Source organism: Drosophila rhopaloa, unplaced genomic scaffold, assembly GCF_018152115.1.
Source record: "Drosophila rhopaloa isolate 14029-0021.01 unplaced genomic scaffold, ASM1815211v1 contig_155, whole genome shotgun sequence".
Taxonomy (NCBI): Eukaryota; Metazoa; Arthropoda; class Insecta; order Diptera; family Drosophilidae; genus Drosophila; species Drosophila rhopaloa.
Window position 1 is genome coordinate 6,530,842 of NW_025335034.1, and position 23,071 is coordinate 6,553,912.

General features: G+C 40.8%; 2 protein-coding genes across 3 annotated transcripts in view; both read left to right on the forward strand.

Moving 5' to 3' along the window:
- The window catches only part of LOC108043631, a 69,285-nt gene that overhangs the window by 41,112 nt on the left and 5,102 nt on the right, over window positions 1-23,071 (forward strand). For both annotated transcript variants that reach the window (XM_044456937.1, XM_044456938.1), the window contains exons 5-13: window positions 1,879-1,978; window positions 13,222-13,332; window positions 13,768-14,578; window positions 19,797-19,887; window positions 19,944-20,950; window positions 21,321-21,497; window positions 21,564-21,756; window positions 22,085-22,349; window positions 22,413-22,590. In XM_044456937.1, the coding sequence (XP_044312872.1) occupies window positions 1,879-1,978; window positions 13,222-13,332; window positions 13,768-14,578; window positions 19,797-19,887; window positions 19,944-20,950; window positions 21,321-21,497; window positions 21,564-21,756; window positions 22,085-22,349; window positions 22,413-22,590 (2,933 nt within the window). The remainder of the gene's footprint in view (window positions 1-1,878; window positions 1,979-13,221; window positions 13,333-13,767; window positions 14,579-19,796; window positions 19,888-19,943; window positions 20,951-21,320; window positions 21,498-21,563; window positions 21,757-22,084; window positions 22,350-22,412; window positions 22,591-23,071) is intronic.
- On the forward strand, window positions 10,217-12,016 carry LOC108043633 (trichohyalin). The gene has a single exon (XM_017122416.2). It carries the CDS (start codon window positions 10,319-10,321, stop codon window positions 11,918-11,920), a length of 1,602 nt encoding a protein of 533 aa, XP_016977905.1. The 5' UTR covers window positions 10,217-10,318; the 3' UTR covers window positions 11,921-12,016.

The following is a 23,071-nucleotide window of genomic DNA, read 5'->3' on the forward strand; positions in this document are numbered from 1 at the left end:
CGTAGGCACTCCTAAAATCTGCATGCAAAATGCCAATCTTCTAGCTTTTATAGTTTCCGAGATCTCAGCGCTCATACGGACAGACAGACGGACAGACGGACGGACAGACGGACATGGCAAGAATATATATACTTTATAGGGTCGGAAACGCTTCCTTCTACCTGTTACATACTTTTGCACGAATACAATATACCCTTTTACTCTACGAGTAACGGGTATAATGATCATCTATTAAACTAAGTAATATCAGGACTAAAGCCTAAAACATCTGTGTTTTACAAATAATATAATTTTATTTATAAAAGTATTTTGATGGCTAGCATTTGTTTAAAAAAGAAAAGTACTGAACAATCCTAGAAAAACCGACCAACGCGGTTCTGACAAATAATGAGGCTGTTAAAAACCATTTGACCCGTATTTAATATTTTAAGCAGATTAATCGAATAGATAACAGGTAGAACTTCTTGACGCAGTCTGAAATATATTTGAATTTTTTTGTTTTTGCTCCAATGGTCCATAGTCTGAAATATATTTGAATTTTTTTGTTTTTGCTCCAATGCCCCAAAAAATAAATAAATTCAAATTGTATATAAAAGAAATTAATATATATAATATCCTACATATTTATACCCGTTACTCGTAGAGTATTCGTGCAAAAGTATGTAACAGGTAGAAGGAAGCGTTTCCGACCCTATAAAGTATATATATTCTTGTTCAGGATCACTAGCCGAGTCGATCTAGCCATGTCCGTCTGTCCGTCTGTCCGTCTGTCCGTCTGTCTGTCCGTCTGTCTGTCTGTCCGTATGAACGCTGAGATCTCGGAAACTATAAAAGCTAGAAGATTGGCATTTTGCATGTAGATTTTAGGAGTTCCTACGCAGCGCAAGTTTATTTCAAAATGGTGCCACGCCCCCTCTGACGCCCACAAGCCACAAGCTGTGGCCACAGTTTTGATGCTATTATGAAAATTTTAATTGATATGTATTTGATTCGTCAATACCTATCGATTGGGCTAATAAAAGTTTGCCACGCCCACTCTAACGTCCAAAAAACCATTAAACGCGTAACCCTGGCTAGCGCCTACATTTCCGCCTTTCATGGCCCGTGGTACCAATGTCTTGGGGTAGACGGCGCAATGCAATAGCATATTTATATTAAGTTGTTTAGCTGAGTAACGGGTATTTAATAGTCGAGGCACTCGACTATAGCGTTCTCTCTTGTTCAATTTATTTTCTATCGCAACATTTAAGTTACTTAATACCAAAATTTGCAAAAACGCAACTGATAAGAGAGAGTTATTTTAAACATTTGTATCAACATGTATATATAGTTTTCGGTGAAATTTTACAAATCATTTTCAATGGTCATTTATTTGGCAGCACTCTTCGCCATATCACCCAATATCTGAGTTCATTTTTATATTCCTATTTCACACAGAGCTCTTTAATTTGAATGTACCAACCAAGTCCTGCTACCTACTTAATCCACAAGATGCCAGCCACACGCAATTTCGCATTGCCGGCTGCTAAGAGGACATCCCCTTTGTGTCCATCCCTCTCTATTCTTTAATTGCTTGAGCATTTAATTTGTTTCACTTTAACAAACAAGGCAGCTGAGCACTAGTGTTCGTGTTTAGATTTTCATTTGCAGCCCACAGAGACAAAAGGTGATTGTGAAGTGTGGAATGGGAGGGCATGGCACCGAACAACAGGGTAAACACAATGGAAATCTGGGGTTGGGACAGCGGAGGGTTATGTTTATAGAGCTGCCAGGGGTTGGAGTCGGCACCTCCGCGCTGTTCACTTTTACCATTTCAGGGCAACTAACTTGGCAGAAAGTCCTCGGTCTAACATTGAACTTATCTCATTTATTTTGCAGATCTCCAGCAATTTTCTGCCATCGTTCGAGGCAATTTCCCTGGCGGTGCAGAGCATTTCCACCAAGTTGAACTGGTCGCAAGTTGATATCTATGTCGGCGGTAAGTTGTTCCCCTTTTTTGTCCAAACTTTACGCCCGGCTTTTTACACACTCAATTTAACATCTGGTCATTAGTCATTACTCACTCGCCATTTTGGTTATATAGGCAGTTGGGCGTGGTTCAATACTGATTAAAAATTGTGTAATTGTAAAATATAAAAAATAAAGATAAGCCAAGGTCGAAAAAAAAGACTTTACTACAACTCAGCAGAGCAAAACTTAATGCAAACTGAAAACTTGTTATAATTTGTATCACAAACTGAAAACTTGTTATAATTTGTATCACTTCTTTTTAAGCTTTAATGACCTCCGCCAGAAGTTAATTACCTGCCCCACAAAACCACAACCACTTTGAATAATGTGGCTGGCCCAATTATAAGCGCACATTTAAGAGAAAGGCTAACAACCCCACCTAGATCCCTTTTCATCACATCCCAGGCAGGGTCGATTATTCCCAATCCCCGTTTTATGGTTAAGGGCAAGAGCTGGTTGCCTAAATGTTAAATAAACACATTTGCCGGGGGATCTCAAAGAGCGATGGCTGTGGGCGGTAGGTGGGCGTGGCCAAGGCTGGAGTCGCGCCCACGTAATGTTAAATTATGGGGTCATCAGGAATTAAGAGGGGTGGGAAGGAGAAATGTGGGCGGAGGGAAGCTGCTTGTAGCCAACTCTGAGTACACGTGTGCGTATACGCAATGCAATTAGTGGTGACATTATTATGATTAACGCTGCCTCTGTGTTAGTGTGTGGGGTTGGTGTGGGTGTTGGTGTGGGTCTTCTGGCTGAGTGTTTGCACAAACGCTGACAGGCACAGAAAGATAGCGAACTACAGTGGATGTAGGGGAAAACAGGGGCACTGGGGAGGACAAACAGAGCACCATTAAGTTGACACTGCTGCATTTGAAATTTAATTAGGTGGCCGCGCGCTAATCAGGCGAACCAGCAACCACTGACGTTCTGTTTAAATACCTCGCTGCCCAATTAGTTTAACTGGCCATCAAATGCGCCCGTTTAACCAGCAGCCGCTGGCAATCGATTAAAGATTAATCGAAATCAGAAACCTCTGCGAGCCAAAGATTAGATCTTATTAATAGCGCTTTACTTTATTCTGAGCAGTATTTAAATTTGTAACACAGTTTTAATATGTGATCGATATTTAATACATAGAAATACATTTTACCCCAGCCCACATTAGTCATATAAACTTTTCCTCCTTTTAAGGATAAGAATTTTTAATAAATTTGACACCTCGGCTTTCGTGAAGCCCACATAGATCAAGTTGTTGAAATTGCGCTAATCGTACAAAATACGTATAAGAAACCAAATTGAAATTTTTAATCAAGGTCTTTAAATGGTTTCCAGGTGTACAAAATATTCGGTGCACTTAGATTTTGTGTGCATTCTTGTCTCTTCTGGGTAATTCTGTCACTCTTTCAACTTACATAAGGGCCAACCATTTCTGAACTGGCCAAGTTTGTTGACCTCCCTCTTTCTCTTCATTTAGTTGTGGCAAAACAAATTCGAAGAAAGTAAAAAGTGCAAATTATGTGACAGCAGCTGAGCAACTGAGAAATGGCATAAAAACAAAGTTATAAAATAAAAGCGAACACAAACCACAGAGACCAGAGACCAGAAGGCAAAAACCTCACCCAAATACAGATGTTATAGCTGGTATAAGAACAAAGGATAACTCGACCGAACGAAATGTGGTTGTAGAATCAAGTGCCAGCTAATAAAATCAGTCAGACAGCCGTTCAAGTTCTATGACGAAACCAAGAAAAGAGCCAAAAAAGTAAGGAAACTTAAAATGTACGAGATGTCAATGCATAAATTACGACAGCTGTGCTTACAAAGATGATTCAAATTTGTTCCTGGATATTCGTCTTTATTGCCAAATATCCGAAGTATTTTTAAACATTCTTGAATTTGACAACATAACGTGTCACGAAAACATGTTTGCTGAAATCACATGAACAATTTTTCCATATGTAAAAACGATAATAAGATTTTTGCAAAAAAAATGTTTTAAGCAGTTTTTGTAATTCTCAAAAAGTATTATGTCAAAAACAATTAAATAGTATTAAAGGATCAAAATTAATAAAGAAAAAAATAATGGTTAATTCCGTTAATTACTGTCATGATGACTTATGAGTATCGGAGTAAAGGTTCAAAATTAAACAAGTTATAATTAAATTAAACAAGTAAATATATGGCTTATGGCTTAAAGAAGCCATATATTTATATTGTTTAATTTTGATCCTTTAATCCGAGTCTCGAAAAGTAAAGGGGTAAATGGTAAAAAGTAAAATTCCTGGAATTTAAAGAATACTTTTATGAACGTCTTCGAAAACATTATAATGTATATATACGACAAACACGTGTTATTTAATTCATTTTTAAGGATCAGAAAGTTTAACTTTGAAATCGTTGCTAGGTACATCTTCCTACTAACAAAAATTGAATCATTTTAATGAGCAGAAAAGCGTTTAAAGAGATAGTTATGTATTACAGGTTTTGCAAACTTGACGTTAAAATCAACTGGTTATTATGAAAAATCTGTTAAATTATTATAAAATTAAATCTGTTGATTGCAATATACAATCAGAACATTTGGCGAATATTTGAAAATTGTGATCCTTCGATCTAAGGTTACTTTGGTGATAAAATTTCTACTATTCGTAGCATGTCAGTGATGGGGTCATGTCTAAACAGACTATAACGAACACACATCAAGCAAATTTAGTATCTATAGGACGTGACCCAGTCAGTTTCACATCTAGGCAGCCGTTAAGGGAGGTGAATGGAGATGGGAACTCCAGAGCCCGAGGTCTGAAGTCCACGATGGCCTTTTAGGGGTGGGAAATCCTCACGCACTTCCTTTGATTTATGCCCTTGTGAGTCCTACTGGGACCAGAAACATTTTTATGAATAATGCTGCAACATCTTTGTCTATAAATAGGCCATAAGCCGAGGATGCTGCAAGTAGACATTAATCTCAAGTGTTTAACAATTAACGTGATGGGCCGGGACGCCGGACAGTTGGGCAACGCCCATCAACTTTTGGGCGGCATTTCGTTTTACGACGGCATAATTAGCGGGAGCTGCTGTCCTCCTTTTTATGATTTGTTTTACCCTAAGTGACAGCTAATGGAGTCGAAGACCATAAAAAGGTGACCCACAGCACGGCCATATGCCGGCGATTTATTGGGCCAGCTTTTCGCTGATTGCTTTGACTTTCTTTGACTTTGGCCAGAAAGCGAATGGAAACTTGCAATTTCCATTTAAAGTTATCTTTATCTGCATCTTTGTGCTCTTGGCGAAACAAACTGATGACGAAGACGATGACAACACGAAGGATCCAATCAATGGACTGTGCTGAACACTGCGCGAAGTTTTCTGCTCGAAGATTGTATCGGCTGCATTATGTAAATTGTGTGTACGAACAAAAGCAATTTGCAACTTTAATTGCATTTCGATGGACTGCGCCAACTTTTCCACAGCCAACAATGAAAACTGCCAAGAGTACAGCTGCAAAGTATGTTGCAAGTTTTCCCTCTGCCGCAAAAACACACGCTCGAATGTTAACTTAATTATGATCGAGTTTATGCGGTCTGACGTTGTGCTGATAACACTTGAAAACTCGCAATTAAATATAAAGCATGTGTAGCAGGCATGCTGAGTAAATGATGACTTCATTCTTAATGTCCCCTTTGCCGAGTAAATGTGTGAGTACTTAAAGTAATTTCGGGCGAAAGTTTTGGGAGCTTTGGGTTAACTTGAGTGCCTTTTGATGAAACACGTGCACAGGGCCATCTGTGAACTCAGAGTTATTTTTGATAGGCGAACAAGTTCTTGATGATCATTTGATAGTCAGGGGCTAGGGTCAGCCTGGCCTTTAAAGTGAGATCCCCAGCCAGCTCTCAGTTTGCGATAGCCCGAGCAATTGAAGTGTTGACATCATCCCCAGGGCGAATGACTATGCAAATGATATATCGTATTCGCCATGTGCCGCGTGTGTTGATTGCGCTTCAGAGGAACAGGAAGAGGCGTTGCGCAGCTTAGATAAATGGATGCGGTTTTAGTAGGCACCCACAACCTGCTATATTTTATCCTCCTTCTCGTTTATGGCCAATTTATTTACCTGCCCGGCCATTTAAATGTGCTTCTGCGTATTTTCAGCCAACATTTTTTGTTTCCTCTGTTTCGGTTTTTTGGCGGCAACAAAGGAAAAACAACATTCCTGCTAACCTTAACTGAGAGTAAAAGCGCAGCACGTCGCATTTATTTCGTTTAGCCGCCTGAAATTTAATGTTTGGCAAGGACGAAGGGGCGCTGTGGCTTCTGATATATTTTGAAATTTTCAATGCAGTTTTCTCTCTCTACTTATTTCTTTGGTTGGTGCATTTTTGTGTACTGTTTTTTTGTACCACTGTTGGTGAGTTGATTGTAAATAACAACGCTTGACTGACCAAACTCGCTGGCTAACCCACACAAACAGAAGCCAGTGCACTTCGATGCGCTCTATCTTGCGCAGCTGAGGTCAAAATAATAGGAGTGACATAAAAAAAAACCATTATTGGTGTATTTTTTATTATTTAGGGGGAAGCGTAATATAATTATCTCTGCATTTTAGCTGCAAAATAATTGACCAATTCGATTAACTAATTAAAACCCGTTTTGGTGAAAATCATTATTAATTTAATCTTCTTACTTAACGTATCACCCTGATATGTTTGCTTCCCTTAACTCAGAGTACTTCAGTCCCTTTTTATACCCTTGCAGAGGGTATTTTTGTATTTTGGTCAAAAGTGTGCAACGCAGTGAAGGAGACATCTCCGACCCTATAAAGTATATATATTCTTGATCAGGATCACCTCCTGAGTTGATATAGCCATGTCCGTCTGTCCGTCTGTCCGTCTGTCTGTCCGTCTGTCTGTTTCTACGCGAACTAGTCTCTCAGTTTTAAAGATATCGAATTTAAAGTTAGGAAGTTGGGATTTTTATGAGTGTTAAGAATGCATCATATGAATAATTTTGGAGAATATAATTTACAGAATATTCTGCAAGGGTATTTCAACATCGGCTCCGCCCGAAGTTAGCTTTCCTTTCTTGTTTAATTTCAGATATTTTTTAAAGAGAGAATTTAAAATTTTTCCAAGGTAAAAACTATAAGTGTTTGTGAAAATGAAATTGACCTGTGCCTATCAAATTCATATATACATCACATATAGTTTAGTTCTGTGTATATATTTATATATACTTGCTCTTCTTTAATCATATAAAACAACCATACTCTCTGCTTTTTACTTAGCAGGCGACAAGCTTAAAAAAATTAGACTCCTGCGCTGAAGAATTCGCGGGTTGTGATTTGACAGGAAATCTACATGATTCTCCTCAAACCAAATCGTCAAGAAACGCGGTTACCGACCTACCGGCAATGACTGCATACCCTAGCAAATTTAGAGTACTCTGACTCCCGAATCGGTTAGTTCTACATAGTCTCGTATTATTTAACATGCTAATAATTTTTAAACATTTTTTAAACATCAAATCTAATAACGCTTTTAATGGTTTTTCCTCAGTAAAAAGTAAAATATATTCGTGTATTATTAATTAAAACAATACCTAAAATAATAACTAACCTGATTCATTATTTTGAACGCAGTTGTTTAGGTCTGAATATGTGCAGCAAATCGCACATACACCAGCAGCTACGAGTGAACGCGCCGCAATTTAAATTTTGAGTCAAGCGCATGAATATTAAAATGCATAAAATGAAAAAGCACAAATGCAAATATGAGCAAGAAGAGCCCTCATCTGTGTTCGCATAAGAGTGCCTTGTGTATTTTTCAGTATGTGAATGTGAATGTGAATGTGAATGCAGCAGACAGTCCGCATTAAGTATGCGCTTTTCCTATGGTGATACCTATGATGTGAGCGTGAGTGTGCTAAAAACCATGGCATTGGGGCAAAATGCAGATAAATTAACCACACAAGGGCCCAGCTCCACGTTAACACAAAAATCCGTACAAGGAAGGGTACTTGTCTTCGTTTGAAAATAAATTGAAACAGATCAAAAGAAGCCTTCTTACTACCCTACGCTTTTAAAGTTGAACCGAACAGCTGCAGCTGCTTATCACACAGACTCTCGCGAATCGGCTATCTTTGCGCAGCAGTTATGACATTTTGTTATTGTTCGTGGGGAACTATGCAAATTGCCTGAAAATTCAACCACACAACTTTGTCTTGAATGCGGCAGTGCCAGAATGGAAACAAAAAGAAAATCCCATCCAAGTGCATATGGCTAAGGCTCATGCTGAGGCATCGCAGGATGTCGTCCTCGCCTTCATCCTCGCCTCCGTCGTCGTCCTTCCACTTTCTGCTGCGCTGCGTAATTGCACAATTTTGCACTTGGGCAAACATGAACTTGCCAATCGCAGGAGAAGGAACTCCGGAACACGCCTTCATTTCAGCATTAAAGTTGCAAGTCACACTATGAAAAATACTTTGAGGCATTTTTAAAAATGGCATTTCTTCCACCACAACTAATTACTTATTTTGGAGGTACCTTCTAGATTGAATTCACCCTGCAAAAGAGGTGACTGCAAATTCATTCTTATAACTGTCTCTCGGAAGGTAAATTCAGCAGCATTGACGTAGAAATGTCTGTAGGTATGAAGTTCATACTATGAACGTCGAGTTCGAGAGTTGAAGTTGAAATATGCAGATTCTAGTAAAGGTATAAATTGTAAATAAGAAAGTTACCAAATACATATGCAGGTCGCGTAACGGTAGCTCAATGTTATTGCTTTTTCCAAATACTGTTATTGAAACTGGATTTCAATTTTTTAAAATCATCACCACAGCTTATGTAGAGCATAATAATTAATAAGTGGCAGAAGTAAGCAATTTTGTACCATAAATAAATATTAACCTTACAGTGAGTTTAACAACCATTTTTTAAGCCGCGAGTTTTACAAACACGTTTAACTTGATCAAATATTTATGTACGTACTACTAATATAACTGACTGATTTAGCATAATGGATAAACTAGGGAATTCCATCATTCGAGTTTGAAGTTGGCCCTTTATCTGGTTTAGTTTAATTTCCACTTCTCGTCCAAGAAGAACAAATTCTGCTCCTTTTCTTTTCACGTGGCTGCCTCCAACTTTTGGCAAGTTTTCCAGCTCACATCTCAGTTAATTAGCCTGTTGTCAGCTGCACTGCTAATTGAGTTGATAGAGGGGCAGAAAGCAAGGGAACATAATAATAATAGAGCTCGCTAAGCCACCTAAATCTAAATATTTAAAAAGGCCGTTTCACTTAAAACGTAATTTAATTTATGGCACGCAGTGGCGCTGTAAACTTAGTTAAATGCTTTTGACAGGCTGCTTATGTGCACTATCTCATTACCGCCCTGAAAATTTAAGGTTTAACATGCCATCCAGACACCTTTGTTGCACCTTTTGCCATATTTTCGTGTGTTTTGGGGTTATAAATTATGCCAGAACTGCACATTGGCATGACAATGCACTCTTTGGACCTTGCATTGGCTCTTTTGATCTATAAACCATTTGCCCCAGCATATTAGTCAGTTTTATGGCGACCTAACGAATAATGGAGGTGTTGGTTGAATGCGGTTTCACCCTTTTAGTGGCTCATTTATCAGTTAGATTTACAATCAAAGAGCCTTGTCTTTTAAAATTGCAAGTCATTCTACTAAGTATAAATTTTGAAACGGAATTTAATTTCTTGTATATACGGCCAGATCATTTAGGATGACTTTAGTGCAATACAACTAAAAATACCTGTTCTTTTCGTTTTTCGTTCTTATCGACAGAAAGAAAAGGGTTTAATATTGTGAACATAAAGCTTACGTAAGTGCCAGAAGGAAGCATAATACGAATGCTTTTTAGTAGTACCCTTTACCCTCGAATTGTATTTTGGTAATTTAATTTGATTGTTTAAAGAACTAAATTGAAATCTGGAGTGAATTTAACACCAAGAGGTTCCTTTCGTTCTTATGGCGCACTGCTTACACGCTCTTTTTAATTATAGAAGACTTTTCATTCAGATAAATTTATAACTAACTTTATAACTATTTATAATAAAATCAATAAGTCAACAAGAAGAAACGAAATTTTTTAGTGTTTTGGATATCAACCACTAGTTATTTTGAAACTAGAATAAGTGTGCCTTAATGTCCAGCCGACTTTCGACTTTCCCGTCACGAAATCTCCTGGATCAGAATCCACATACACCTTTGAAATTATTAGAGCATTTTCACTACCTCCATTGCATACGTTTTTTTGTTAAGTAATTTCGATAACCTCGCCACGATGCAGAACTCCGGACGCGGCGCGGACCACTTCAACTTCATCACGCGGACGGACCGCAAAAGTCTGTACACGCAGATCGGACTCCTGGTGACCAAGGCGAAGCAGGTGACCGCAGCGGAGCTGCAGGAGCGCAGCAGGCGACTGAAGAGCATGCTGGATGCGGAGGACAAGCGCTACGAGGAGGAGTTCTCCAACACCGTGAAGAACCGAATCGACCAGGACATCAAGGAGCGGAAGGAGCACCTGCACGCCATCAAGGAGCAGGTGGCCAAGCAGCAGAAGAAGTTCCTCGAGGAGAAGCACATCCAGCAGGTGATGCTCGACTGCTACGAGATTCGCGAGGCTATGCGGCACCAGGATCTGGTGGAAACAAAGATTGTCCAGGAGGAACAGATTCTGGAGAACCAGCGGAAGAAGCGGCGGGAGTGCCAGCAGGACCAGTACTGGCTGGAGCTGAACCGCCGCCGGTGGGCCCAGTTCGACTGCAACCAGGCGGAGGAGACCCTGAAGCGCCACCAGATGCAGGAGCAGGTGAACCACGTCCTGGCCATCCAGGTCGCTGAGCACGAGGAGAAACGCAAGGAGGCGGAGGCGGAGAGGAACGAGGAGGAGCGGGTCATCAACGCCCTGCTGGAGGAGATCCGCCTGGAGGAGTTTGAGAAGGAGCACCAGCCCGCCCCAGTGGACCAGCTGGCCTACCAGGCCGAGCTGCTCAGGGAGATCGAGCGGAAGAGGTGCGCCCGCCTGGCGGAGTGGGAGGCGGACAAGGCCGAGCACAGGGCCTTCTGCCGCGAAACGGAGCGACTGGAGGCCGAGGCCCGAGCCAGGATAGCTCAGTCCAAGAGGGAACTCCACCGAGCTACTCTGGAGTACCTGGCCTACCTCCGTCGCATGCAGTCCCTGGAGCTGGGAATCGAGAAGATGATGGACGAGCGCACCGCCGATCTCTACCAGCTGGACATGTGCACCAAGGTCAACATCACCAAAAGGGTTCGGGTGAAGCGGGAGGCGGCTGAGAAATGCTACGAGATCCTCCGCAAACAGGTCTGCGAGGACTACGAACGACGAATCCGATCTGACGCTGAACTTCGGGAGAACAAAATGATGGAGAACCGGTTTGTTCACCCGGAGGTCACTCATCAAATGATCGTGTGCCGGCAGATCCGATACAAGGCGGATTTGGATGCACAAATCACAGAGATGAAGCGTATCCAGGCGGAGGAGGATAAGCGATTCGAGAGCCGCCTCATGGCCGCTGTTGATAATCCCGAGGTCTGCAGGAGATTAGCCAAGGAGATCCTGGAGAAGGGCATAGATTACCTGGCTCCGCATCCCAACTGGCGGGTTATGGCCTGTAACCCCAACAAATATGTGCTCAGACCTCCGACCACCGAGGAGGAGTTTACCGCCAGAGTGGCTCATGCCAGAGTGGGCAAGTGTCCTTGTCCCAGGGAAGCCCGAAAGCACTGCGGCTTCATGGCGATGGTGGGTGGCCCGGATGTGCCACCTGAGGGAGCCAAGGCCCAAGTGGAGGTGGCTGCGGTCGAGCCGGCCCAGAAACCACAGAAACCTGGATTCAAGAACTGCCGCTGCAAATTCTAATGGTCATTTAGGAGGAATTATACTTAAAGCTATTTTAAATTGTGTTAAAAGTTAAAACCTTGAGGCTATTAAATGCATTAAATTTATTCAAGCCAGGATGAGACTGCTGTTGTAATTTGCCTGGGATACACAACACAATGAAATGAACAAATTTTTAATGCAGCAAACAAAATGAAATCCTAATAATTGCCAAGAAAGGAACTTTAATTCGGCCAACCGAAACCCTTGCAGCTATAGAACAAATTGAATTGAATCTCACCTTATCATTCCTACAACAGCTAGTAGCTTGTAGACCCAGCCCCAAAAAATAGAGTTCAATAGTTTTTGGTGATAGGTTTTAGACTTAAAGCGTTAGACAAGATACAAATAATTTATAAAATTTGATCAAATTTCTGCGTTGCAAACAGCTGAACAGAATTAGGATATCATCTACAAGTCTATTGAAAATAATTATGTACAGTAATAGTTTCAAGAAGAATATAACTACGTGTGTAAATTACTTACTTAAAGAATACTTTTCGACTTTCCACAATTATAATAACGTCTTTGTCCATAACCCCATATCAATACATACATAAACAACCAGAAACGATATAGTCGAGTGCCACGACTATAAAATATCCGTTACTCAGCTAACCAATAACCAAATATGAAAATCAATTTTAAGAACTGGAGTGCTTCATCAAACCGGCTATCGATCCTGATCATGAATATATATAAACGAATGCAATATACCCTGCGAATACCATACCATATATGTTACGAAAAAGCATTCATGAATTACGAATTCACGGTCACAATGTTTTTAAGCCGAACGGCTTGATTTTGGACGGTGCTTAACGTTTTTTAACTTATTCATTTATTTATAATTTACTGCTGCAATTTGATTTCAATGTGTAAATTCGATCGTTATAGACCATACATGAACACCCTTGCCTCCTAAAGCTTCTTTAATAATTCAAACGGATTTATAAAATATAAAGCTTAAAAATTCAAACCCATTTTAGAAGTTCTCTTTTGCGTACCTCTGTTGCAGACCCTTTGTTTCTCGTTGTCATTAAAATAGGTCCAAAGCCAGTTCCCTATCCACCTTTGGTGACCGTGAACTGCATAAGGGAACCGCATACAAAACCCCATGAAAACGCTCATTAAACACCCACCACAGGATGTGGAAGTCATTGTGCATTGTGCAACAGCCAGGACACACATGACACCAACTCCTTACTTGCCGCAAAAACGCAATTTAATTTCGATGTCCTCAGCCCTGTTCATCTCACACCCTCTCTCTGTGTATTTTTCAGACGACAATTGGGGCCTAGGACTGGCCATCGCAGCCAACCTGCATGTGCCGTATCGCATCGAAATTGGCAGGACAATACGTGACCTGCATTCGCAGGATAAGCCGGGCAAAGGTGAGTATCGAATCCACTGGTCACTGAACAACCTGCACTGTGCCAAATACAAAGCTTAAAATTGATTCTGAAATCACAGAAATCTGAAAAATATGTAGATCATCTCAAGTCAAAGTTTTTGATAACTTTAATTTCTCAATACCATCTTAAACTCGAGTTGTTCCTTTGTTGCATTAGATGCTATAGTCATAGTACTTTTAAAGAATTGCCAAATACAATAATCGCGAATAAAAAATTTTTAATATGTCTTGTATATTGAAATTTATTTATTAAAAACTAATTTGTAATAATTACCTCGTATAGTAATTTGTATCAAATTCAAGATTTTTACTTTTTGATTGTAACTGCGATAATGGCATTCTGAAAGTTAGGCAGTTATTCAAATTTGTGTTGTCCCCGAGGCAAAGACTCACCGCATTTGGTTTCGTCTTTCAGCAATTATTATCACCGCGCCCCTGAACGACGCGAGCACCACTCGGCTGCTGACCAGCATGGGGGCGGAGTGGGCGCGGCAGGCGCAGGAGGATGGGGAGGATGCGGAGGACTCGGCGGGGCCCAGGAGGCGGCACACCAAAATCCTGCTCATCGACATGGCGGCCAGCTCATTGGATGTCCAGCACGGGCTCTACAAATATTTAACACGGATCGGCGGGTCGGGGAGGGGCGGCTTCGGGGGCAACACGAGTCCTCCGGCCGGAATGGTCAGCAGCAATCTGTTGGTGCTGACTCTGCTGAGCGACCGACATCGACACTTTCTGAATGCGGCAGGACTGATGGCAACAATGCAGAGTTTCCGCACGCCCCTCGGAATTGCTGAAACTGGAAACCACACGGAACCACCGCCCACTGGCCATGGCAACGCCAGCCTGGCCAAACTGCTCCCGTTCCACAACCTCTTCCCGCTCTACGACACGGTTGTGGCCACTGCCACCCAGTCGGACGCCACGGAAGCGATTCCCAAATATGATTTCGTTGTGCTGGACATCGTGCGGGACGTCCTGGAGGCCAGTTACAAGTGGCGACCCCTGCTCATCCTGGAGAGCGTTAAAGGGGCGGGGAGTGGTGCGGGTGGCCAGGGGGGATCCTACACCACCCACTCCATACAGCCGGGCTACGACGAGTGGCTGCTGGTCAGCAGCGTCCTTCTGTGGCAGTGCGGAGCCATCTGCTGGACCATCGCGGCCATCTGCGTGGGCCTACTGGTCATCGTCGTGGCGGGCATTGTGGCCGCGGGGATTGCCATGAGGTAAGTCCATGGGGACAGACAGATTTTAATTTGCATGTCCTACCAGGCTACCTCGGCTGACAATGGGACTTACAGATTCCGGGCTCATTCGGCAAGGACGACGAATATTAACAATGGGTCTCAATACAAAAAATTCTCGCAGTCTTCCAAATAATAATAACACAAAGGAAGCCTTAAAGATAATAGATATCCAATTTTGCTCAAAGTCAAGGGATCTGCCCAGCATCTAGGAAAAAATTAAAAGGCTTCATTTCAATTATAAGTAACATCCTTAAAAAAATTAACGAAATAGCCAGAAAGGAAGCAAACTTCAGAAAGCCGAATTTTATATACCCTTGCAGTTATAACAAAACGACTACATTTCGATTTCTATGACTATATAATTAAAAACAATGGAGCTTTGTCGATTATGCGCTGCATTTTGCCATCGTTTCTATGGCAGCTATATGATATTGATGTCCAGTTTTGAAAAACTAAAAGAGTAATTCTAATATAGTAAATAATTACTATATCTTAAAAGAATATTTTTATATAGACCCACAGCAAAATTAAAAAAATAATTGTTTTTTTTTTTTTGACTTTCGTATGGGAGCAAATGATATAGATGTCCGATTTTAATTTAATTAAACCCGTTATTCATAGTATTTAATTATTACCAAATCCCAAATAACAACAAAAATTAAAGACAACAAAGTTATACTTTCTTAATTTTTTTTCCGATTATTATTATGGGAGGGTATGATATAGTCGACCGATCCGGCTCGTTCGGACTTATATATTACCTGCATTAGAAGGACAAAGTTGCAAGCAGATAGCTTTAAAGCTGAGGGACTAGTTTGCGTTGAAACGAAGAGACGGGCGGGCGGACGGACAGACGGACATGGGAAGATCGACTCTCCTGGTGATGCTGATCGAGAATATATACACTTTATAGGGTCGGAAGTTTCTTCTTCACTGCGTGGCAATTTTTACTGAAATTATAAAACCCTCTACAAGGGTAAACAAATAATTATGACTGGTTTCATAATCTTTTAGTAGGCTAAATTAAATATTTTAGGTAGTGTTAGTAAACTGACGGTCATCGCTATAAGGTGCCCAATCCAATTATCTAATGATTTTAATTCATTGGAGCACTAAGTCCAGGCCATTGTTTTAACAATGCAATGAACCAAACAACGTTTGGTTACCTTGCTGACATGAATTTCTGTGTTATGCTTTAGGAGTATGATGTTTTCATAATGAAAAGGAACCAGGCTAATTTGTAAAGTAATTCTATGATAGTCAACATTATAACCTCAAGCAAAGCTGCGCTTCGAAAATAAAAACATTTAACAAATATCTACAGTGTTATTTGCAGCCATTGGTCCCTATCAAGAATCCCCTTTTGCTTATTAGAAAATATTTATATTTATTTTAAATATTAGTTTTTCCTGCTTAAAAGGTGCTTAATGAAAGTGTACTAAAGTAACAGTTATTTTAACGCGAAAACGTTGTAAGAAGGTTAATAATGAGAAAAAAAACAAAAGGGAACGACCTAAGCTTAAAATAAAACAAATTTAAAGTTTGGTTTTAAGACTGCCTTAAGCTTTTGCTTTGCACCATATTAGTCATGCCCCAACGAGTTTAGTATAATCCTGTGACACTCCTGAACGACGAGAATAACTGCTGCTGGGTAATTAAGATTCCGGTCCGACTTTCTTTTTTCCACAAAACGGCCAACTTTTCTTTTGCCTGCAAATAATCAATGAGCACGCCCAAAAGGCTGTGGCTCGTTCATCTTTTTACAAATCCCTGTCCCACGGAATGGCCCCAATATCCATTGGATTGGGCAAAACGTATTTTTGCCCGAGGCAATTTCCATTTTGCCACGCAGCCTTGGTTTTCCATTTTCCCGTTAATTGCTTTCAATAGCCCAACGTCGAGGAAACGCAGTTTGGACTGTATATTAATTTTTGGGGACACAACTAAACTTTAGTTAAATCTAGAATTCCATTTTGTTAGCTTGTTTTCATGATTTCAACGAAACCTGTTTTTTATACCCTTGCAGACGGTATTATATTTTGGTCAGAAGTTTGTAACGCAGTGAAGGAGACATTTCCGACCCTATAAAGTATATATATTCTTGATCAGGATCACTAGGGGAGTCGATATAGCCATGTCCGTCTGTCCGTCTGTTTCAATACCGTTTGCGAGCTCAGTTTAAAAGCTAGCGATCTGAAACTTTCACAGTCGTCCTAAAACATGTGTACGCAGATCAAGTTTGAAAACCACCCCGATCGAATGTCTATATCCTATAGCTCCCATAGGAACAATCGGATATGACTTGCAAGAATGGAATATATTTCGCGCAGTGTAAAAGCTGTAAACATAAACCTTTCCAAATCGTATTTTTTTATGCATACCTTGATTAGGGTAAAAGTGCGTGACGATCGGACGTCTATATCCTATAGCTCCCATAGGAACAATATACCTTATTCCTTTCGCTACTTTTTCATTTTTGCAATTTCGGCAAAGTCTGCAGGGGTATTAAAACTTCGGCTTGCCGAAGTTAGCTTTCGTCCTCGTTAAGACTAATTTCTGTATTAGCGTGGCATCTATAAATAAAACAAGAGCAACAAATTCCGTTTTATTTACTGATTTAACACAAATTTTAATAAGCTAGTTGTAAATAATAATAATAATAATAATAGTAAGTAACTTTTACACTGGCCATAGCAATATTTACTACATAATCACTAAATAAATAAATAAGATTATTTCTTTAAGAAATTCATACTTCAATAACGGTTCACGAATACTTTTAAATTTTGATCTTTATTTCTTAAAACCAAAACAGATTCAGGTTGCGAATTCCTAATATGGCAGTCTTAATTATGTTGTCATTCTAGTTAACACAATCGAGGCACGAGAGTTTCATCATCATTTCGCTAATGTAATATAAGTCAAATTATTGGCGAACACTTAAAATGATTTATTCAGGGCGGACGTCAACACTTAGTGAAAATTCGCGCTGTTCATATTAGATTTTAGTCGGCGGCATGAAAAATCAATACCCGACCGCACACTCAACTCCTCCCACTACGCTTGTATTCAGCCATTCACAATGGTTGGGCCATTAAAACAAGCTTTTAATTAATTAATTGCCTTCATCAAAGCATGCCTTTAAGCTCACACCCGCAATTGGCATTTATACAAAAACACGCCAAGTGCGGTGAAACAAATCATTAGCTGTTTGACATGCCGGCAACATATCCCGTAACCCAACCTCAACATAGGTGCACCAGAAACAATCTGATTTAAAGTAGTTAACATCGCCGGCAACTTTAAACCGCAACAAGCCGAGGTTTTTTTTCAACCAGTCCCGTCAGCTAAAATGCAACTCATGAAGTTTTAATTAGCGAGAGCGACACGAAACAAAACAGGCACCTTAAATAAACCAACAAATGGCCAACCAGGCAGGAAGAACACACCTGTGCGGAAAAACGAGAAAAAGCAAGCGTGGGATAAACAACCAACAACTATAGAATAGCGATGCTTAAATACTCTCGGGAGATCCATTTAGCAAAAAGTTGTAAGCGTCGTACAAAATAACCAAACAAAAATATAAAATGGGCGTTCTGAGAACTTTTTAATACATTTTAATACATTTTAAGCACACAAAATACCTTTATGCTTAGGAAACTCTCTGTAAATGTTCAAACATAATTTACAATTAAAGGAAACGAGAAGCACTCATGGTTGTTTCCTGAATAGTTGGACTCGATCTAGTGATGTCCGCCTGCCCTTATAAACGTTAATAAATTGAGAACTATATATAGAGTTATATACCTCTATAGAGATTGGGACTAAGCACAATATTTTTTGTGATGCCAACGCACCGGAAGTTTGTCTTAAAGTTAGACAGCGTTTACAATTCGGATTTGACCACAAAAAAAGTCTTTATTTATGTTAATAGATTTTGTGAAAAATTTGATTTTTTCAGTCCCGTAATCCCTTCTCCTGGCTTGTTAAAGTCTTACAATTTACCGAACACTATCTTAATCTCTTAGATTTTCTTGCCCGTGATAAATACTCTACAGGGTCAAAAGACCTTTAATAACTCGCCAAAAAGTTCTATCATAAATAAAAACACAGATTGCGTGCAAAGGAAAGAAGGGCAAAGTTTCAATTTGATATCTTTAAAACTGAGAGACTAGTTTGCATAGAAACAGACAGACGGACATGCTTATATCAACTCAGGAGGCGATCCTGATCAAGAATATATATACTTTATAGGGTCGGAGATGTCTCCTTCACTGCGTTGCACACTTTTGACCAAAATTATAATACCCTCTGCAAGGGTAGATATTTAGAGTAACATAGGTAGCAAGAAGTCCCTATAGCTTACAAGAGTAGGAGTAGTGGTGACATCACATTATTTGTTGGAATCGGAATGTAAATAATCCATATATATTAGGAGAAAACGATCTTTACCTTTTTTAATATTTATTTATATTATTTATATTTAATATTTGTGATATTATAGGACTGTTTAAAACAATAATTTTGTTATCTGATCTGAAACTACCCTAGTTATACCCGTTACTCGTAGAGTAAAAGGGTATATTGTATTCGTGCAAAAGTATGTAACAGCTAGAAGGAAGCGTTTCCGACCCTATAAAGTATATATATTCTTGATCAGGGTCACTAGCCGAGTCGATATAGCCATGTCCGTCTGTCCGTCTGTCCGTCTCTCCGTCTGTCCGTCTGTCTGTCTGTCCGTATGAACGCTGAGATCTCGGAAACTATAAAAGCTAGAAGATTGGCATTTTGCATGCAGATTCTAGGAGTTCCTACGCAGCGCAAGTTTGTTTCAAAAAGATGCCACGCCCCCTTTAACGCCCACAATCGCTTATATACGATTTTAAAAATTTAAATATTTCGGAAAAGTAAAAATGCAGTTTTATTGTGTTTGTCAATACCTATCGAAATGTAAAAGAAATTTTTCAAATCGGATCATTCGTTAAAAAGTTATGCGTGATCAAAGTTTCTATCTCCATCTCCCTCGCACTCCCTTTACCTGAGTAACGGGTATCTGATAGTCGGGGCACCCGACTATAGCGTTCTCTCTTGTTTAGATATATTTTTTGTTTGAACGATTTTATTCAATTTGGGTACATGTTATAGAGTAATGCATTAAAATACTTTTTCTGATTCCATAAATACTCTACTCTTACAGGAATTACTTCTTACGGAAGCGCCTCTCCAAGGGACCCAACAAAATCGTCCTTTCCGCCAGCGACTTTGTCTTCCCCGTGGATTCCCGAAGGGTGAGTACATCTCTATCCCATCCCAAGTTGTGTCCACAATCTCCGTTCGTCTTCAGGTTGACGAGGGCATAGAGGCCATGCTCTGTTGCTGGCTGCAGCAGCTGCAGGAGTTCGGTGGCCCGGAAGTAGATAAGCCGGATCTGCTCAAGGGTTCCATTGGCTCCCTCAAGAACCTGGGGTTCGTGATTCCCGGTTCAGCTGCTCCGGGTAGCACAGCCGGCGCCATCACAGCTTCGGTGAATGGGAAGGGTGTGTCCTCCGCCACGGGCAGCTTGGCCAGGCACAACCCCGCCCATCTGGACATGAGGGCGCGCTACAATGGTGACCTCGTTCAGCTGAAGGAGGTGCACATGAACGGTTCCGTGGAGCTGCGCACCAAAGCGATGGATCTACTCGTAATGGCCCATGGCCTGAGGCACGAGAACATCAACCCCCTCATTGGCTGGCTATCCGATCCCAATCGCACGGCCATGGTCTTCGATTACTGCTCCAGGGGATCGCTGCAGGACGTTCTAATCATGGACGAGATCAAGCTGGACTGGTCGTTCCGGCTGAGCCTACTCACCGACCTGGTCAGGGGCATGCGATACCTGCACACCTCGCCCTTGAGGGTCCACGGGGCCCTGACCTCCAGGAACTGCGTGGTGGATGCCCGATGGGTCCTGAAGATCACCGACTACGGCCTGAACTCGTTTTACGAATCCCAGGGACTGCCGCCGAGGCCCAGAAGTGCCAAGGAACTGCTGTGGACAGCTCCGGAGCTCCTGCGCAGTATGAAGCACCACCAGCAGCAGCACCACCACCACCACCAGCACGGACGTACCCAGCTGGGCACCCAGCTCGGAGACGTCTACTCCTTCGGGATCATCATGCAGGAGGTGGTGGTCAGGGGAGAGCCCTACTGCATGCTCTCCCTGGCCCCGGAGGAAATAATAGCCAAGATCAAGAAGCCTCCGCCGCTGATACGGCCCTCCGTTTCCAAAGGAGCCGCTCCGCCGGAGGCCATCAATATCATGCGCCAGTGCTGGGCCGAGCAGCCCGACATGCGTCCCGACTTCAACTCGTAAGTAGTGGGTTAGAAGTCACCATGGGATTTACTTATAGCAAGACTAATAAATAGATAAATGACATATGTAGCGGTACGACTTATTTGCAGTGTTACTGATAGTTTTGTTTAAATGCCTTTAGCTTTTATTTTCACTGCTAGCAATGATAATTGATAAATAAAAATCTTAACATTATTAGTATTAAAACCAAAACTATAGTAGTAGTAGACGAGTGTACTTTTATTAACTAATTATTAAGTTAATAAAAGTACACTCGTCTACAATTTGAGAATAGTTCGACATCAAAATCATTTATTTTTTCTGCCAGAAAAGGTATTTTTACTCGATTTTCAATTAATTTCTTTGTATTTTACTCACGCCTCCTAGAGTTTATGAGCGTTTTAAGATGCTAAACCATGGACGCAAGGTGAACTTTGTGGACACCATGTTCCAAATGCTCGAGAAGTACTCAAACAACCTGGAGGAGTTGATTCGGGAACGCACCGAACAACTGGACATTGAACGAAAGAAGACTGAACAGCTGCTGAATCGCATGTTGCCAAGGTAAGATCCCGAATCGTGTGACTAATATAATGTTGTTTTGATATACACTGAAATCATTACCCACAGCTCGGTTGCTGAAAAACTGAAGATGGGCTTGGCCGTCGACCCGGAAGAATTTTCCGATGTAACTATATACTTTAGCGACATTGTTGGTTTTACAACAATCGCCGCCCACTGCAGTCCCGTACAGGTTGTGGATTTGCTTAACGATCTCTACACGATCTTCGATGCCACGATCAATGCCTACAATGTGTATAAGGTAAGTCGTTCTTCTCTTTCCACAGTGTACTGTTTGAGTTGTCACGGTTTGTTGGTGCTTCGTTTTGTTCCATAATATTAAATAAAAGAATTTGAATATAGTTTAACAATTCCCCACTGAATTGTGCAATTCTCAGTCTTTATCTTCCAGATTGTGTTCTTTGAAAGCTAGATAAAGTTAGAAGAAAAAGTTTTAAGTACGATCTTCTTATTTTGTATTTCAATTATAAAACAATAAACATTAATTAATTAATGCATTATTTTGTCCCCCAACACTGATAACAATTTATCAATTTAAATTATGAACTTTGAAAAACTTCTTTGATTAGGTGGAGACAATTGGAGATGCCTACATGGTGGTGAGCGGGCTACCCGTGAAAATACCCGATCATGCCGAGCAGATTGCAACCATGGCCTTGGACCTGCTGCATCAGAGTGGTCGCTTCAATGTGAAGCATCTGCCCGGAGTGCCGCTTCAACTGAGAATTGGCCTCCACACGGGTCCCTGCTGTGCCGGAGTGGTGGGTCTCACGATGCCCAGGTACTGTTTATTTGGCGATACAGTTAACACGGCATCGCGAATGGAGTCAACAGGTAATTGCATATCCAATCCATTTGCTCGAAGCTTCTAACTAGAAGGTTTATATTATATCTCAGGATCCTCCTGGCGCATACATATGTCCCAGGAGACAAGGGATCGACTAGAGGCTCGTGGCGGCTATGCAATCGAACAAAGGGGCCTTATCGACATTAAGGGCAAGGGCATGATGAACACCTTCTGGTTGCTGGGGAAAAAGGGATTCGATAAGCCACTGCCGGCACCACCGCCTATTGGGTAAGCACATATTATTTGACTATGCCTTTTTGTATTGTAACTTTGTTCGAAAAACCTTAAATACCTTAAAAAAGGAGATTTAAACTAACCTTTGCAAAGTATGACACAACTTTTTACTCGTAGAATATAAGGGCATTAGTATCCTGCAATCATTGTAAGGTCTGTAAGTCGAGAACTCGAAAACTACAAGGGCTAGATAATGATAGTACAATTCAATTTATTTTCGGTGATGTTCACGTTAATACGTTCAATTTGACAGACATGACTTAATCGACTCTGTTGACTATCCGGTTGTGGCATTGTTTATGTTATGTTCAAAAGATCTTTGTGCTTTAAAAATAAAGGACTGCAACTAAAAAGCTGTCTTTTGGCGCTAAAATTGTAATTGTTTTTTTGTAGTATTTAAAAAACTCATTTATTTAAGGCTAGAAATATAATATCTAAATTATATCAGAAAGACAAAAGTGTAAATTAAAAAATT